Source organism: Ammospiza nelsoni, chromosome 6, assembly GCF_027579445.1.
Source record: "Ammospiza nelsoni isolate bAmmNel1 chromosome 6, bAmmNel1.pri, whole genome shotgun sequence".
Classification (NCBI taxonomy): Eukaryota; Metazoa; Chordata; class Aves; order Passeriformes; family Passerellidae; genus Ammospiza; species Ammospiza nelsoni.
In genome coordinates, this window is record NC_080638.1 from 42,110,654 (window position 1) to 42,129,642 (window position 18,989).

General features: G+C 43.1%; 1 protein-coding gene across 1 annotated transcript in view; it reads left to right on the top strand.

Moving 5' to 3' along the window:
• Nucleotides 1–18,989, top strand: part of IFT43 (intraflagellar transport 43) — a 43,815-nt gene continuing 24,826 nt past the window's right edge. The window contains exons 1-3 of the mRNA XM_059474534.1: nucleotides 1–84; nucleotides 460–549; nucleotides 16,448–16,515. Coding sequence (XP_059330517.1) covers nucleotides 31–84; nucleotides 460–549; nucleotides 16,448–16,515 — 212 coding nt within the window. The 5' untranslated portion in view covers nucleotides 1–30. The remainder of the gene's footprint in view (nucleotides 85–459; nucleotides 550–16,447; nucleotides 16,516–18,989) is intronic.

Genomic DNA, 18,989 nt, shown 5'->3' on the forward strand with positions numbered 1-18,989 from the left:
CGCCGGAAGCACCGGCGGCCGCGGCGGCGGATGGAGGCTGAGCCGGAGCGAGTGGAGGCGCCGCGGAGAGGCGGCGTCGCCGGGGTGAGCGGGGCCGGGGCGGGCCCAGCCTCTACGAGCGGGGCCCCGGGGCCTCGGACCGCGGCCTGGAGGGGGCGCGGGGTCGGCGGCACGGCTGCCGTGGGGCACCATGCAGCGGAAGGGCCGGGCCGGGCCGGGGCGAGCGGCCGGCGGTGGGGCCGAGCAGCGCGGCTGGCGGGCCGGGAGGGGCGGGAGGGCTCACACCTGCGGCGGGCGAAGCCTCTGCGTTGTGAGGGCACCGCGCTTCGCTGCGGGGCGGGGCGTGGCGGCAGGGCCGTGCCTGGCGTTCCGCTCCCGGCGTTCCGCTCCCTTCCCTCAAACAGCTTTTGTCAGTAACTGTGTGTCCTCTGCTCCTTCGTGTTTCCCCCTGCACTACAGGTACTAAAGATGGGCCGTCGAGCCCGCCAGGACCTCTTTTCAGGTGAAAAACTCAGCACGAAGAATTCCCCGTCTGCTTCTCTTGGAGAGGTGGGTGTCCTGTCAGAAGGGCTTATCTGTTGTCCTGCTGTTGTCTCCAATGGAGAATTATTAATTTCTTCTGAATTTCCTTCCTGCATGGTGTGCTTTGCCCTTTGAATTTTGTCCTTAATTTGGGACTCATGTCACTGCCCTGTCCCTTTCCTGGTGTTGCCCTTTGTAGAATAGTTTCCACACAGGAAACTATTGGACTATGGTTTCTTACATGTCAAGTACGGAGAGTAGTATCATACAGGACTTGAGGCCCCTCCGTTCTGTGCATACATATCTTCCTGATATTTTAATTTCTAGATTTAAAATGTGGGCAGGCACATACTTTTGTGACCAGTTTTGCCACCACCTACAGTAGCAAGGCAGATAAATAGATGCCTTACTTTTGTGCTTTGTTTGCTAGAGCCAGAGTACATCTGACATGGTCTCTATCAAGTTTGTGTAGTAATGCTCTTTTTCATTTTCTCTGTGCACGGCTACAAAGGTCGTGCTAGGAGCCAGCTTTGCAGCATCTGAGACTTTTCCTTGGGTAATAATGTGCAAACTCAGCTCCCACTTGTCTTTGGAGGAAAACTTTGGTTCAGAGGCTGTTCTATTAGTACATCTTCAAATGGTAGAAGGGGGTCAGGAACTCCTCTTTCTCAGGAGAGTGAGGCAACATCCTCAAGTATTCAGAAATAGATCTGAACTGTTTCAATTGATTTTTTTGCTTAGTGTTGCAGAATGCTGAAATCCTTCCTGGAAGTTTGCTGTTGGATGTTAGCACAGCACCTCCACAGACATCTCCTGCTAGAAGGTGCAGCTCTCAAGGAATGACATACGAGTTTTGCTCCCTGACACATACCAGATGGAAAAAATGTCATCTGACTTCCACCTTGTTGACAGTGATATTTGTTTAAATTAGGTGATGCTTACTGTTTTGCAATGCCAGTCAATGGTCTCCAGCATACCATATTCCTGGCTTCTTTAAACTGGAAATCATTCTGTGTTGCTGGCCACCCTGGCACCACCTCTGCTTCAGGCTACTCTGCTCAGAGCCTTAGGACCTTCTGTCTTGGAGTGACTACTCCCTGATTCCCTGTGCAGTGACAAAACTTTCCTATTACACTGAGTAGCTGTGTCCCAGACATCTGTGCCAAAATGATTGTGGAGGGGGGATTTTTCTTTTGAGACCCTGTGATGCTGTTGAAAATAGCACTATTACAGCTTAGCTTACAGTAACACCTCATAGAGCAGACTTTTTTCCTGGAGAAAGTATGCTCTTTTCTTTTGGTAGGCATAATGGAGAATCATCTTCCACCTAGGGAATCTCCCCTTGGATATGCTGTAGGCATTCAGGATGGATTCTGTGAGGGAATGTGCAGAAGATGTGATTTAAGAAAGAGATGTAACCATCGACCTCATAGGTAAAGAAAGTCTTAGGGGAACCAACTGATGGTTTAAGGGGGTGTAATCATTAGCTGGCCTCCACATTAGGGTGGCTCACTGTCAGATTGTTCTCTTGTGGTTCTCTTGCTGGAACTGGCCATCCTAGTTCATGGTCTGATTCTCTGGTTTTAGAGAGACCAGGGCACTATGTAGAGGTACAGCTGATGGACTGTGACTTACTGCAGTTTGCTTGGGCTTACTGCTCACATCACAACCATTTCAATAGCTGGGAAGAGGTCATAGGGGCTCCAGGACTTGGGCCAGTCCTGAGGAAGACTAAGAAATATTTACAGTGTTCTGTTTGAGAGCAGTGAGCTTTTCAGCGGCAGAAGGGTGAGGACTTACATGTCTTACAACATTCAAATATGTTAGTACTGGATCTTAACCACCAGGAAGGATAGTTTGTGTTAATAGTCTCCTTCAGACAGGTCTTTGTTGCTAAATGTTTGTGTTAATCGAGAACCTCGGCGGTACTGGAAGAAAGACAAAATCCACTGTAAATAATCCTCAGCCTTTTCCCTTGCTCCAAAATTGGAGGCTTTTTATACGTGACCACGTTTGTTACCAAAGTGAGTATTTAACAAAACTAATATTGTTTTTTCCTTCACCCTAGATTGGCAATCCCCTTTTACTTTTCTGGAAGCTTGGCCTTGGCTTGCTTTTAATTGGTGGGGTTACAATGGATGTCTCATTCAGCCCATTTTGAAGCCTTTATAAGAAATCTTCCCAAAAGAAATGCAAGATTAAAAAAAAACAAACCCAGTCCTTTTAGTTTTTTTCTGGAACTGGCAGTAGTGGATTAGGCACTATGTAATTAATTTTAGCAAAGAAGGTTTTATTCTTATTACTGATTTTGAAGGCAAAGGGGTTTGTCTTAAACCTTTGCCATATTCATACCCTCATATGCATTTCACATTCAGGTTAGTGATTTTGCCTTCAGAGCTTTCTCAGAGTTTTAAAACTGATTTAATTCACCTTGACTCTTTTTAATTTTTTTTTTTTCTAAATTCCTTGCCAATCCAACCAGTTTCCACCCATCTCAAATTTCTGGTATGAACATACCAATTGTGCTATTGTTTGGTCTTTTCATGACACTGAGAAGCATCCAGGAAGTGTTTTCCAGTCACAGCAGCTTGCTTGAAGGAAGCAAAAGGTACCTGTCTATCCATGTTTCAACATCTGGGCTTATTACAAGGAAATTCACTTAGAGGGTGGACAATTATTGTAATTAAAAAGATCTTTGTTTTGAAGTCAATAGGCAAATCATCTGACTTGGAGCACAGATCTTATCAGGTTACTGCTGATCTCTGCTTGGCCTGGGCTCTCTCTCCCAAAAGACAGTGCAAACTCTGTGTTGTTCTATACAACAAATGTATGTTAAAGCCTCCTTCCCCAGGGTGTAGCTGCAATCTCTTATGCCTTGTAGCCTAATCTACTTCCCCCAAACTCTATGAAAACACTATGATATCTTAGTATTTTTTCAGAACCTGCTGTTTGTATGTCTCTCCCACAAGAATATTCTTAACTACAGCTGCAAATCTCTAATTCCTCTGCCCAAATCTCTACTTCATAATTCCCATTCTGTGTGGAAGTACCTGTATTATCATCAAATGTAGACCTCCTCAAGGGGCTCATGAAAGGTCACAAAGCTCACACTCTGCCCATGTGACATGCAGAGCATTCCTGCCTTTTCAGAAGTACAAGTACTAACAAACAACACTGCAGCTATGTGTTATTTCACCAGGCAAGATGGAACATGATTAGTTGCCGTAATTGGTGCAGTTGGCAGCCTCCTGCAGCAAAGGCTGTGTACGTTCCTGCCCTCAGAGCTCCTTGGCAATTCAGCAGGCACTTCTTGGGCACCCAGGGGAATATGCTGTAAGTGGGAATTCCTAGAGATAAATCTGCTTGCTGCATGCCAGAACACCACATTTCAAACATTCATTTCAGAGGGGTAATGTATCTCTTTTTCCATTGAGAGGCCTTTCCCATCCCCTGGCTTGATGTAGTACATTAACTCATCTTGATGCTATCAGGTTTCTGACAGTATGGGAGAATGTCAAGCTAGTTGTTTTATTTGTATAATGAGATGGACAGATCATGCAATGAGATCTGTTGAAGATCTTTGCTATCCCATCCTAACAGGACTTCTGGACACTTTTACAGAATTAAAGTCAAACCTTTTTCCTGGCTCTAATATCACTGCATCCAACAGCCTGAATGCTGGCTTGATGACATCCATCAGAAGTTGTTTGGCCAGGTTTGGAGCTCTTGATGAGATTGATTTGGAAAGCTGAGTGGAAAAGTCTTTTAAAAAATGTATCAGCAGATTTTTCCTTTCTTGTTTCTTCTCTCAACAAGAGTGAGCTATTTGTTGTCCTGTAAGAAATCTGTACGGAAAAATATTTTAATGTTATCCTACTTCCATGGTCTATTTTTCTTTATCCTACAGTGATGTGATTCCCATGGGACCTTGTTCAAGAGTTCCCTGGTTTCTGCCTCTTGCAGTCTCAGTATGATTTTGCCAGCATGTCTCTGGCAGCACTCTGTAGATCCTTTGAATGGAGACTGCTTTACTAGGCAATGGTCAGCCTAAAGGATGAAGGTTTTCCCTATTTTCAAAATATTTCCACACAGGTAGGACAAAATTACTTTATATCAGAGTTTGCCCAAAAATCAAGTTCCCTGCTGGTTGTCTCTGTCACATTTCACCACAGCCTGGGGAAAGGCTCTGTACTTTCTCTTCTGAAAATATGTTCTTTTGTTGTCCTAGCTGGTATTTGTAAGCTTGCTTATTTAGTTGTGGTCCTTGGGTGGTAGTAAGAAAGCAAATAAGAATTGCTGAAGGTGAAACACAAGTGAAAAATTGCTCCAAGAAGAGATTATTTAAATACTTTTCCAACATGTGTTGCGCAGCTGGATTTTCTTCCATGCTAGTGCAAGTCTTGTGCCACTTGGGCTCTGTACATCTGGAGAAGCTTAGGTCATGTTGGACCCCACAGAAGCCTTTCTGCTTTTGGCTGTGGGAAGAAGCAGGCTGACAGATACATGTTTCCAACAGATTTTTACCAGTTGGGCAAACCTGATTTCACTTGTGCTGCTCATTGGTAAGGACACCTTTGTACCCCAGCTGCTCTAACCTGCATGTAGCCCCCCTCTGCTCTTACTGCAGTAAGATGATAAGACCAGATGACAGCAAAGACACAAAATGAACTCAGATACCAAACCACTTCCATGAGAGATATATGCAATTTATTAATCACATGGATTCCATGTTCCACAGGAGAGATGTTTTAATCCAGAACAAAAGTCAGGTGGGTTAGTGGAGTGTTTCCAGCTATCCTATGCATACTCCTGGTGGAGGGTCATAGATCAATTTAGGATATTCTAAATTCTCCTCCTGAGTGCTTCTGAACACTGTGATTTCTAGAATAGAAGTGGATTCTTAATTACCTTCTTGCATTTGGTGCCTAATAGCTCTGGTTGCTGCAACTGCTGGTGCTGAGTCTGCTCATCTAAAAGGTTCTCAACCAGTTTGCTACTTTCAGAGTGATTAACAGGCTGATTTTTTTGAGTTCCTTATCTATATAACCAAGCTGCTCCCTTACAGTGTTAGCTTTAGATCATCTGGTGAAGCTAACACATGTAGGGGGACAGAATATAAGAAAATAAAGGTAGTATAGAAAGTAGTCTTACCCCTAAGGAGTTGCAGCTGAGCCAATTACTAGTGATTAGGAGCAGGCCTGACTTTAACAGGCCACAGCTGTAGCCAATGAGAAGAAGAGTGTTATAAAAGAATGGGTTGGTTGATAAAGAGGGGAACTGGAGTCAGTTGGCTGCTGTGAGAGGGGAGAGTCAGTGCTTAGAGGAGCTGACTACGAGAAATATCAAGGAGGTATGAAACTCTTGCAATAAGGAGACAACAATATGGAACCTTTGTAATATAATGATAACAAATGGTGGCCCCAACGCAATTTAGGAAAAAGGACTTAAGTATCAACCAACATGATCCCGTGGTGTTTTAGGAAAGAAGACTTAAACATTAAGCAACGTGATTCCATGGTGATGTGGGTAGAGAACTGTATGAGGAAAAGCAACAAAACTGAGAGAGGAGTGGGAGGATTTACTAAAGTAACTGTAAGAACTGGAAAAAGAATAGTTCTATTATTCAGTACAATGTGTTTATTGATTGGTGAAATATATCAATTGCAGCTGTTAATGTTTGTTAAACAGGAGTATAAAAGATTTTGAAGATAAGTACTTTGTAAACTGAGAAAAGCTGCAAAATGGAACCAACACTCAGAAATATATACATATTTGTACTATAATATGTTGTCTGAACATTTGTATAACTATTAGTTCTGAATGAAATATATGAATGTGTAGTAATGTTAATTTATTTGAACATGTCCTTCTAGAAATGCTGCAACTCTGTAATTAAAAGAAAAAGGGGGGATAGAATATAAGAAAATAAAGGTAGTATAGAAAGTAGTCTTAGCCCTAAGGAGTTGTAGCTGAGCCAATTATTAGTGATTAGGAACAGGCCTGACTTTAACAGGCCACAGCTGTAGCCAATGAGAAGAGTGTTATAAAAAGAGTAGGTTGGTTGGTTGAAAGGGGAACTGGAGTCAGCTGGCTACTGTGAGAAGAAGGAAAAGTCAGTGCTTAGAAGAGCTGTCCATGAGGAACATTGAGGAGGTATGAAACTCTTGCAATAAGGAAACAACAATATGGGACACTTGTAATGACAACAAACATGGATGGTAGCTATGTCTATTTTACACTAATTGCTGCAGCCTGTGCTCTCAGGGGAGAATCTGAGGTTGCCTTGAGAAACAGTAGCTTCTGAAAAAAGGGCTGTAGCCTGCTACAGTGTATAGCCTTTAGTATGACTGGTCCACCATCAATACTGGTTCCTGGCATGGCTGCAGTGACTCTACACACCTGAATAATTTTTTATTATGCTATAGGGCGAATGAACTAAGTCTGTTCTCTTCTTGCTCATGTTTGGGTTTTGGTTTTTTTTCTTTAAGTATCACAATTGGCATCTGCATAAATGGCTAGATATAAAATGTTATAATGTAGGATCAGCTTTGTGGTTTGCTCAAGTGAATAAGGTTGCAAAGCACATGCTGCAGGACAGTCATAAATGTCAGTCTTCAAGCTGTTTTGTGCAGGCTTCCATAGTGCTTCCTTTTAACTTCTTTCTCTCTTTTTCCCTTCTGACCCTTCAAGGATGAAGACCATCAGGAAAAGGTTGACCGTGTAAGACTAGAGGCTTTCTAGGTAGATGCTGGCTCCTCTGAAGGGGACTAGTAGGATTAACCTATTATCTGTCTGGAGACTACCTTAAGAGGGTACTCTAGTATTTGAGAATAATATAAAGTTTGCTTTGGACGCAGTGCCTTTCCTGCATCCTCTGTTTCTGTTGCTGACGGATTTTTAATTATCTTTGAAACAGCTGCTCTTATCAGCTGCTGCATCTTGTTTTGAGGTTACAGATGTATATGTGGCCACTGAAAAGATACTCTGTTTTCATTTAAAAGTCAGGACAGCAATTAGCTAATAGAGTACAAAGCCTGACTTAACCTAGATTGCTGTCCAGTATGGTTAGTTTGCTCTTGTAGCATGAAAACTTCTCCTTAGGGATGATGAAGTCTTGCTAGTGCCCCAGAGGAGAGGGCCAGGCAGGAGTAACAAGGACATGTGCCTTTAGATTTTCTATGTGTCTTTTCTTTTTATTTCACCAGCACTGAATGCCAGAATCAATAATAATGTCATAGTGCTTCTTCCCAGGCTCCTGTTACACACAGAGAAGGAATACACATATCCTTTTTTTATCCTGCACTAAAGATAAAATACACCTTAGCATTAATTTAGCATTAGGAGCCAGGATAATGCCATTCAGAACAACCTGAGAAGTTCTACCTGTTTCTGTTGAAGTCTCTGGGCTAATTGCCTTGCACTCTTCCTAACCATGGAATTGGTGTTGCCCAATTTTTCCTGTCTAGAGTTGCTCTGTTAGATAATTAAAACACCCTCTCCTGTGCTCTTAATTCCTTCTGCTGAAGGACCACTCCAGTACTGGTAGCACAGTAGATTCATCTGTGAAATTTAAAGCCCAGAAAAGAAACCCCTATCACCCATCTCATTAATTCTGGCTCAGAAGGGTATGCTCATCACAAGGAGTCAAGACTATTCAGATTAGCTCAGTTTTCTCTTGGTAGTGCAAGAGATGATATTGTAAAAAAGCTCCACTGGGTTTATTTGGCAGTGATGGATGGTTCAGGACTATGCCCAGAGCACTTTTCCATTTATCAGGCAAAGAGACCTCCCACTGATGAGTATAGTTTTGAGGACTGGTTGCCTAATAGAAATTTTTACTGATAATTGATCTAATCTTCCCCCCCCCGCCTCACTGGAACCGGTCCTTACAGTCGTTTCACTGGAACTAATTCCACCTCTATACAGTGCCCTAAATCATTGATTCCCAAGGTCTGCTGTTGAGTGCTGACTGGTCACATGCCACAGGCCCCTTCTTGCTTCTGGCTGCTAAATTTCATTAAAATAACTTTACTGATGTGACTCTTCCACATGAGCAATTGTTGCTTCAGGGATGTTATGCAATGGTGCCTGGCAAGGAGATTTTACTTAGTATGAGGGGTTCCTGCTTTGAAAACCATTTTGTTTGGCTAATTCCTGTGTCTTTTATTCAAGCTTGTGCTCTTAAGTATGACAGTCACACTTTATAGTATTTTTCCATTTGTAAAAGTTTGTAAATGGTATAAAGTGGTTAACTGAGTTCAGAAATCTGACTGATCAGTAAGCTGCTTGTAACTTATACTGCAGTATGCTTACAAACTTCTGTTAATTGTATCATAAGTCTCTGTCAAATCAACTGCTAGTGGAACTTTGTTATAAAGTGTGATGCAAATCTTGTTGCAGTATATCCCTCCCTTAGTCATTGCCTGGCCAATCTGAAATACTTGGCTTCTTGAATCATTTGTCCGAAGTTGGCTCCTTCGTCCCCCGGATGGCTCATATAACCCTTCTCTGAACTCCCTTTGGGCTTCGCTGAGTGTTACAATCTGAACTCTTCCTGGATTTGGTCCCTCTCCTCTTGCTGTGCTGAAGATAACTTTGTAGCTGCTTGAATATTAACAAACAACCTCTTCAGGGTTGTGGATGTGAACATACCTGCTGAAGTCCTGCCCTCCAGACATCTGCCTGCTCTGAAACTTGTTTTGCATCCTTTGGCAAACCACTCGTCTTGCATCTGAATTTTTGCCAGTTGAATCACTCATTTGGCATCACCTTCCAGGACTGCCTGGGATATTTAGCCAAAGGCTGTGAGGCTAATCAATGGTATAATAAAGGGTGTATCCTAATATTTCAGTTAATTTGCAGAGGCAGAATAAGCAGGAGTACGAATGTGGTTGTTAGCCAAGATTTTGCTGGTTTCTTTTTGTGGCTTTGCCATAGGTTTTCTTTGGGACCTTGAAGAAGTCCTTCCACTAGTTTTCTTTAGTCCCTATCTAAAAGCAAAGCTAGAGCTTTATGCAAAAGCACTGTGACTATTCCCTGAATAGACCCACAGGGGGATTTAAATGCCTTATCCTCATAACAAAATCTATATCCTGCTCTGGATGCCTGCATAGTATGTAGATAATCTCAGGATAGACTGGTGGATCTGTTGGGATGATAAAGAGTAGCTGGGAATGGCAGTGTGTCTGAAACCCTGTCCTTCTGTGGAGTTCTGGCCCCATTCTGTGAGCTCTGGGGGTGCATGTCCTTGCACTATCAGTGGGGGACCCTGATCCCCATCCTGTGTTTTCTAGCCTTCAGAAGTAGAGCAGGGCTTTTCCTTGCCTTCAGGGACCTCCAATTCCTGATAAGCAGATGTTCATTTCAGTGTTGGAACCTCATGCTTTAGATGTAGAGATTAAACTGGCCATCTCTTTTCTAAGCTGGAAAACACTGATTTTTATTGTCCTCTTTCTTCTCTGAGAAAGATGTAGCAAGTAATGTTTACCACCTCCATAGGGAATATTATATGTCATGACAAGTCTATGAGCTGTTCTGTGTCTGAGAAGGCTCTCAGTCCTTTCTCCTGAAGCTGCTCTGCTTTGCAAATGGAATCAAAAGAATTTTGATACCATAGGGAAAGACTGTCTAACTGAAGGCAACAACATTTGAGTGGGAAGACATCAGTTCCAATGGGTCCCTTGGGGACCTCATCCTCTAGTTGTGTTTTGGTAGATGTGCCATAGGTAGTCTCAAGGTCCTTCACAGACTAAAAACAGGGACAGCACCTGATTTCTGACCCTTATTCTGGTGAATGCTGGCCTCTGTGCCTCTATATCACTCATTGTTTGAGTGACAGCATGCTTTAAGGTGACAACTGGAAAGAGGATTTGAAGATCTGACCTTTCCAGAGGGGGCATCAAAGTCCTTTTGTAGCTCTAGTTGCCAATGCTTCTGAAACATTTGGGTGGAAAAATAGGCTGTTGCTTTTTAGGTTAAGTCAACATGCCAGCAGCAATTGTTTTCATTAAATGTTTGTTGGGAGAACAACTATAAAAAGGAGGTAAGTACCTGAAATATAAAGCCAATTATGTTCTTAAATTGCTAGGTCACCCAATTGGGTGAGGTCGAGTGAGTGTATTTGCATTCTAAAATACAGTGCAGAATGATGTGGAGATCCCCTGGTGAGAAGCAACCTGCGCTCTACTTGGGGAGGTACTAGCTTTGTTACCAGAAGTACCTAAAACGAGACAATTTCCAGACTTGGGCTGACTCATGAGGATCCTTGTGGATGCTTGCAGGTGTGTCTGCACCTGTGGTGTAGACATGGCCTGGGGCTTGATATGATCAGGACCTTTAATCAGAGCCGTATTTTCCTGACCCAGTTCTTACCCTTGCACAGTGGTTGGCACCCAGCTCCAAACTCTCATTCCATTGTCTGGTCTGGATCTGTGCAGCAGCCACCCCCCAAGTGCTCTCCCCTACATTCCCTGAAACTAAAACATCCAAGTGAGGAACCCAGCACCAGCTGTACTCAGCTGAGTGTTGATCAGGGGACCTTATTTGTGTAAAAATAATCACAATGGTTTGGGCACTGTCCTTCCACTCTGGTTTAGAGAGTTCATGACCTAGGAAGTCATAATTGTAATGCAGTCACTTACAGTCATTTCTATATCTACAATTTGTACTGCAATAAGATCTAGAGAGTGTTGGTATATGGCTGGAACAAAAATTTCCTATTCCCAAAGACCTTACAGTCTTACTGCAATGTTTTTCTCTAGCATCCTGTTCTCCCCTGTTATCCTCAGCTTGCAGAGGAGCCTTCAGCTGGGGTAGCAGCATTTTGTATACGGCATGTTGCCAGGGTTTTGCTTTCTTAGGCATGCAGTTGGGAGTAGGGTGAACTGGCAGTAGATAGCTCTTGAAGCAATTGGCATTTCTGAGAACCTGGGAGGGTTCTCTGAGGCAGAATTTCCCATAGCTATTGCACGCTGTGAATGCCCTCCCATTTACGTGGCCATCCTGGGCTGAGCTGCATTTGTCCCTCCATGTCTCAGAGTTTGTCATGTGTTTTGATTCTTGCATTATTCTAGTAAATACCCTCCACTGAAAGGATCCAGCATCCAAGGAAGCACTGGGTTTTTTACCTGCTTTCATTTTACAGGATTTGCATCTTTTTTTTTTCCCAGAGGTTTTCTGGTTGCTTGTAGAAATGCTGGACTCCCAGACTGTTCCTGGGGACCTCTCGTCTGGAAGTTGGCCAGATTCTCCAGGAGGAATCTCAAAAATGCAGCTGAACTTTTGTTCCCTAATTAGGCCAACTTCCCCAGTGTGAGCCCTTGCACTGCATGGCCTGGAGCTCCCCAAGGCCTTGTGCAGCCTCTGTCCCGTGCACCCCGACTGGCTGACCGGCAGGGCAGTTATTTTCAGCTTTCTGAGCTTATCTCCTTGCCTTTTGATGACATCTTCTGAAATAGCATTTCTAGTCAGCCATGTTTCCCAGCCTTTCCAGTAGTACCCTGCCTGCTTGTCTGCCTTGAAGTGGATTAGGGACAATCTCATTGAAAATAATTTTATTAGAAGCTTTTCCTTTTCCACACATTTATTTCATACTTTGAGTGCTTCTGGACCTACATCAAGGCAACAAAAGAACTGTAGGAGGTGGGAAGGTGGATGGGAAAATGTCTGACCATAAGTAGCATAAAGTGATAGCAAACTGAGAAATGTTCATGCTTAGGAAGACTGGAGAGGCACTTCCCTATGACTATGGATTGTGAGAGGATTCTACCTGGTGACCCCTTGTTCAGAGAATCAGATTGTTGTGTGCTGATTCACTATTTTCCTGCAGGGGAGAGCAGTAATTCCTTAGACAGGTTAAGGTGCCAAATGCTGCAAAGGTGACAGCTTTCCTCATGGGTGCGTGTCAGCTGACAAATAGCTGGCCACTGCTTTGGGAAAGCAATTCCTGATAGTTGGTAAACAATATGAACTGCTCCTTTACCTGTGATAGGTGGCAGAGAACATTTGAAGGCCCTCAAGAGCTTCTGTTTCAGTAACACTTTCCCTAGTAAAGGAAAGCCAGTGACTGTGAAAAGGGCAGTTTGTGGATGAAATGCAAATCCAGTATTTTCTGCCCAGTATTTAAGACATGCAGAACTCCTTGGAGGGTATTCATTAAAATCAGAGGCACTATTTGAACCATCCATGGACATGATAAACAGAGCCAGCAGAGATGGGTTGTTCTTTGCAAAAAAGCCCAGGCTTGCATGGATCTTGGAATTGATGTGGTTTTGATATCATACATGCTCTGAGATCAGTATAGATGATTTTATGTGGCTGTTTAGGAGCAGTGGGGCTATTTGACTTATAGCTCCTTAAATGGCAGCAATCAAAACTAATTCATCAGGCCTGGTTGTGTAGACTTGCTTTTCTTCAGTCAAGGGAGCCTCTGGCATCTTGCTGGAGAGGAGAATTGTTGAGACTGCCTGTACTTGTTTCTTTCCACTTCTCGGTCAATATTGGATAAAAACAAGACACCTACATACTGTGTAAAAATCTCACAGTGTTTGTATATTGGAAAAACATAGATCTACATATTTTAGGGGAAATATGACATAATAGAAGAATTGTGTCCTCTGTTGCTTGCTCTCAATGTCATTTGAGTCCCTGCATCCCTGCACAGAGTGCTCAGTGTTCCAAAGGAGTTGTCATGTTGATGAAGGTAAATTAATCCATATTTCCAGACCCACCTGAGAATTTGAGGGACTGAACATGCCCATAATCTGCCTCTGTTGTGGTTGGTCCTAAAAGAAACTTTGCTGGACCTTCAGGATTCAGAGACACACAGGATACTTTCTTCCATGAGGGAAGCAGCATCCAACTGGCACCTTCAGAACTGTAGACGTGATCTGACAAGTAGCCTGGAAATTTCTGCTTTAATGGGGAAGTCAGATTAGAATTCTGCATCTGTCTGATAAGAAAGGGCCTGAAAAACAATAAAAAAGAAGGTAGAGTTTCTACTTTGATGCAGGAGAGATGGAATTCAGGCCAGTCAGTTTTTCCAAGGGAGAGATAAAATACTGATTATGGATGTATCAAAGTATCAAAGTGTTGGTATGGAAGGTGGCCTAAGAAATACTGGAAAAATGCCTGAGCTGAATTTCTGAGGAAAAAAAAACAAACCACAAACAACAAAACAAAAAACTTGGACCATGGCAGTTTTACTTGGGAAAGGGACAATCTGCAGAAACTCAAGTAGAGGAGATCCTCTGGAGATAAATAATGGACAAAACTGAAGTGGAAAGGAAAATTCCAGCAAATGAGTGATTAGCTGATGCTGTGAAAGAGACTGAGCAGCAAGGGCTGAGAGACAACACAGTTGTCAGGAGCTGGTGGAATCTGTGTTTTGAGCGCTAGACTGTTTGGATGTATGGCTTTGCATTTGGGAACATACGTATAAATCTTGCCTAAGGTATAACAGTAGGTACCAACAAGTTCTGATCATTTAAATCCCCCAGTCTTTTTCACTAAAAAGGTATGTTTAAAAGCACATTTGCTGCATTATAGAAGGACCGTGTACTCTATTTCTGCTCTCATCCCTCTGGGGTTGACATTTGTCCCACTTTCTGTCTCAAGCTCTTGCTTGCAGCTGCAAAATCCCTACCTGTCACCATATTATGGTAAAGCACAGCATTGCATTCTCAATTGTAAATTATGCTAGGATTTTGGAACTGTGAAAGTATATGAAGGTAAGTTTATTTACTTGACTGAAGTGTATGTGGCATTTAACCTTATTGCAGCACTTTCCAGGCAGCTAACAAAGAAAAGCTATTTCTCCTCAGCTGACAGTTAACATTGCCTTTCCTGTTGCTAGTGTTCCTGTAGGCAATTCAGAAAGAATTACCTGATTTTTTGCAAGAGGAATAAATGACCTGTAGGTGTATGTGAGGTGTTTTTCAGGATCTGACAGACATTCAGGCTTGCCTGGTGTGTATGATCAATGAGAACATGGTATAACATTGGTAAGACATTGGAATCAAACCCCTAGATGCCCTGGAGTCATGCCTTGTGCAAAGACTGGGCCAGACATTGTCATCACCCTCTGATGTGGTGTGCCCCACTTGAGTTATCTTTGATCTGAAGGCTAGTTTTGATGATGAGTAAATTAAATTACAGGGACATTGATATGCCCTGGACATGCTGCATTTTCCCTCAGCCTTATGGCCCAAGTTCTTTGGTGTCATTTTTGTATCCCCATGCACCTTTGTGAGGAGTTGTGAGGCTGTGTGTTGGAAAGAGGCTCGCTGGCTATCAGAGGGATAGTATAAGGGGAAAGGGGGTTATTGCATGGGAAGCATCTGTGTGGGAAGGAGTGTGGTTTTGGGTTAGGGGTGTATGTAATGGGAATAAGGATGTTTATGTGGGCATGCACACCCATATGTGGTGTGTGTTCCCACTTTTTCTTGGGCTCTGGGTGTGTCCAGATCAACTGAATTCAAAATGCTCCTTTTTTGGCACTGCAGCCTCTTCTCTGGTTTGGCATCTTAAGAATCTGGGGGAATCATTTAAAGATCAGAAAACTCCATTCACTTGGGCCCCTGAAGGCTTCACATTCTGTGACATGGTCATTCCAGTCGGCTGAGCTCTGTCCCCCACGGATGAGCCCATATAAGGAGGCTGTTTCCTGCGTTTCACGCTCCCTGCCTGTCCCTCTGCCCTCCTGTGCTCCCTTTGCTGAAGAAAGTTGGTATTTTGGGACTGCAGCTCCTGCCTCATTCCTGCTCCCTGTTTATTTTTGGAGGATGACTATTTTTGCTCCTATCAGAGAGCTATGCAGGGTCATACCCCCTCTCTGCAGCAGGCAGAGGCTGCCCCTGGCAGGGTCTCTTAATTTCCCACACTCACAAACAATGCTTCTACTTAAAGAAATAAACATGTGAGACCCCTACCATCAGGGGTCAGCGCGGCCCTGTCCTCATCTGTGGCAAGAGGCTATTTGGCTTTGGCTCAGGGTTGACCCCACCACACATGCAAGGTCCTCTCTGAAGTCAAAACTCCTCGGGAGTCATCCAACTCATTCACTTCCTTAATAAAAGCTGTGGGAGCCACCTGTGCCCCCACCATTCCTTTGCACTGAGCAGTTTTTCTCTGTTTTGGGATGTGTTTCATGCAATCACTCTTTCTCACAGTGGTCCATTCACGGGTCCCTGTAGTCGATCTTCCCTCACTGGGCACCATCAGTTGGGAGCTATGTAAGCTGGGTTCACTTTGCCTCTGCTGTCATCATTGCCTGCCATGTAGAACACTGAAGGCAGTGTGTACAGAGTGCCTCAGGCTGGGGGAACCAAGCCCAAATCTGTAAATGGCAATGGGCAGCTTCCACATGATGGGGATTCATGGCCCCATTTGACAATTCCATCATAAGCCCCAAGCTGAATTCCCATTTTCTCTTGCCATATGGCAGAGTGCCACACAAGACAATGCAAGAAAATAGTAGGGAATGTCTTTAGCTCCAGATGATCTTCCCCTTTGGATTTCAGTGGTGGCAGTGGCGGGATTCATCCCAACTAACTTTGGAAGAGTTTGGGTATGGATCACTGTGTCTGAACTTGGCATCTATCCTCCTATTCTAAGCAGTGGGCAAAACCAGACTTTTTAGGAACAATTCCTCATCTAAAACAAGATGTCTAAAACATGCTGTCTTGTACCCTAGGAAAGGCATAATGTGATACCTCCTACTGCTAGGTGGGCAACAGTTATGATCTTTTGTTTACAGACAAGCTTAAAAACCCGTCCTGTAGTTTGTCTTCCTTTTATTTTATGATTAAAGAGCATTTTAAATGCTACCTCTCCATTATTTGGTAAAGCATTACATTAGTGTGTGTGGAGCTGGTGTCTCAATTGGCTTGACCAGAGCTGTCTGTAACATCTCTTCTCTTTATTGAAGGTTCCACCACCTAAACCCCCACGCCGGCAAGGAGGATGGGCAGATGATCCTGTGCAGGCATCTACCAAGTGAGTCCTCATCTCTTTCCTTATTGAGAGGGATTTAGATGTGGAATAAAGGAACATCACTAGTTGGACCTTCCTCTCACAGACATTGGAACAGTTTTCCTGGGTTTTACAGGTGGTCTTTCTTTCCAAAATCAATGTAACTTGTTCAAGCCATTTGAAATACTGCTTTTGCTTGGTTCCATTGGCTAATTGGCTTGGCAAGGTTTAGAACAGTGTTCGTGTCCCTGTTTGCCAGAGGCAGCATATTCCTTACCTGGTACAGTGCCTGGAAGGAGTCAAGAGCATAATAAGCATGCTAAATGCAGGAGCTGGGATGGGGGAATTTGACTGGTTCTGTCCTTTCTGGGAGAGTGACACATGACAGCACCACACTGAGAAGAGTGCAATGAATACATCAGGATTTAGTGATCAGCCTCGACAGTAAAGGTGAAATTTGTCAATGCTTATGTGTGTATGGGGTTATGGTATAATGGAGATGGATGGAGATGGTCAGCAAGAAGAGATGGGAGGAAAAAGTATACAAATTGTAGAATGTGTGTTGAGAAGCCCAATGCTTACATGAAGGACATGTAAGACAAAGTATCTGGACATGGTATTAGAACAGGTATGAAAACTAGAGGACAGTTCAGACTGGGAGGAGATTACTTGCTTTCAAATAGTTGTGGTTTTCTAAGCTTAGAAGTTATGCTGGTGTTGTATTTCGTATTCAGAGAGCTGAAGGGCTGAGCTGGGAAGTGATGTGAGATTGTTTGTGTACTTAAAGGCCTATAGTAAAAGTCTTAATATATACTTTGGAGGCACTCTGAGTTATGAAAAGTTATGTGTTTTCTTGTCTGAAACTGAGAATGGATGAGGACATCCAGAAACCTGTTATACAGTCAGTGTTTTTTGGGAGGGGAGAAAGATGGTCTGTATTCTGGGGTAGCCTTTCCAAAAAAACGTACTTTTCTGGGAAAATTATCACTCCATTTGTCTCTGAAAAATAAATAGTCTGGAAATCTGGAGACTAGAATAAAGCAAGGGAATAAAGATCTCAGCCTGAACTCCTGTTGCTCTCCAGTTTAACCCTGGTAATGGTTATTTTTCATAGGCTGGCTGTACCTAGAAGTTGTCATTTCAAAGATGTATCCACCTCAGGGTATTAAAAAAGTGCCATCAAAGATCCTGGATCTTTGTAGGACCAAGCAGAAGCTTTATGGAAATGTGACAGCAGACAAAAAGGTTCAATTTCATTGTTTAGTTATGTAATTGTTGGTTAGGTGAGGGACTGGGTTGGAGGTAATACATATGCAATATATCTGTGCCTAATGTGCCCTGAAGGACAGTGAACAAGTTCCTAATGTAACAGCACTGTGCCTTGTGCTATTTTACCATGTTTTCCATTGTTTGACATTACCCTATAGATTTGCAGCAGCTGTAGGTGGTGCTCCCCCAGCGTCTCAGCTGTGTGGGTTACAACGCATTGTAGGTGTCTGGAGTAAAGGCTTCTGTGCCACTGGATGTGGGTGAGCTGGAGAAGCAGAACAGGACACAGGGTTGCAGACCCTTCTGTCTCTGACAATCTGCACACTGGGACGTGAGACCAAGATGTGTCCCTTGCTCAGTCGTGCATGTGAAATGTCATATCTGAAGTGTTCATTTGTAGTAAGGGTTTTTATTGAGTAAATTTTATGAAGAAGTTTGTTCTGACTTTCTCAAGTCATATGAGGTACATATGAGGTTTTGTGCAACTAATTCCCCTGTATTTCCTTTCCTCTGTATTATCCCCAAGCTGATCTCTCTTCTTCTCTCCCTTAAAAAAGTCTGAGCTGCTGGCCTGTAGGGCTTGCTTTCTGACATATCCCAGGGTAAAGCCTTCATGTGAAAAGTCTGAGTCATCGGCTGATGTCATACCCATGTTGCTGTAGCTTTGTTGTTTCTGTTTTCTCAGGCTCTATCTCCCCACAGCTTTTTTACCAATTTGACTCAGTTTGGAAGCCCATCAAGTTAACTTGCTCCAAGTTCACTAGTGTAGATGTAGTTAGAATAACATGCTTCTGTTGTTATATCTGATTTAGGTTTAAGCCCTTTTTTGACAGTGTAACTGAACCTACACTTGGGAATCGTTCTGTTAGAAGTAATTTGATTTTCAGAACTGACAATGCTAAAATCTGATTTTTTTTTTTCTTTCACTTAGGAAGGATGAGCAGAGTGGATACAGTTAGATTTACTGTGTTGTGTAAATATATTGTGGGTCAGATGGAATACTGTGGCCACTTGTGCAACGATCTTGTAGCTATTTATGTTATTCTTTCTCCATTTGAAGTCTTATATTTTAGCTCAGTTTCTGACAGATTCAGTCAGTTATGACTGTATATGTATTGCTTTTCCTGCAAGGATGCTTTTCTGCTATATTTCTAGTTCAGAGTCTTATCAGTATGAAACAATCACTTGAAATTGTTCTTTTTATTTCCATTTGGCACATGTTAGAGTAG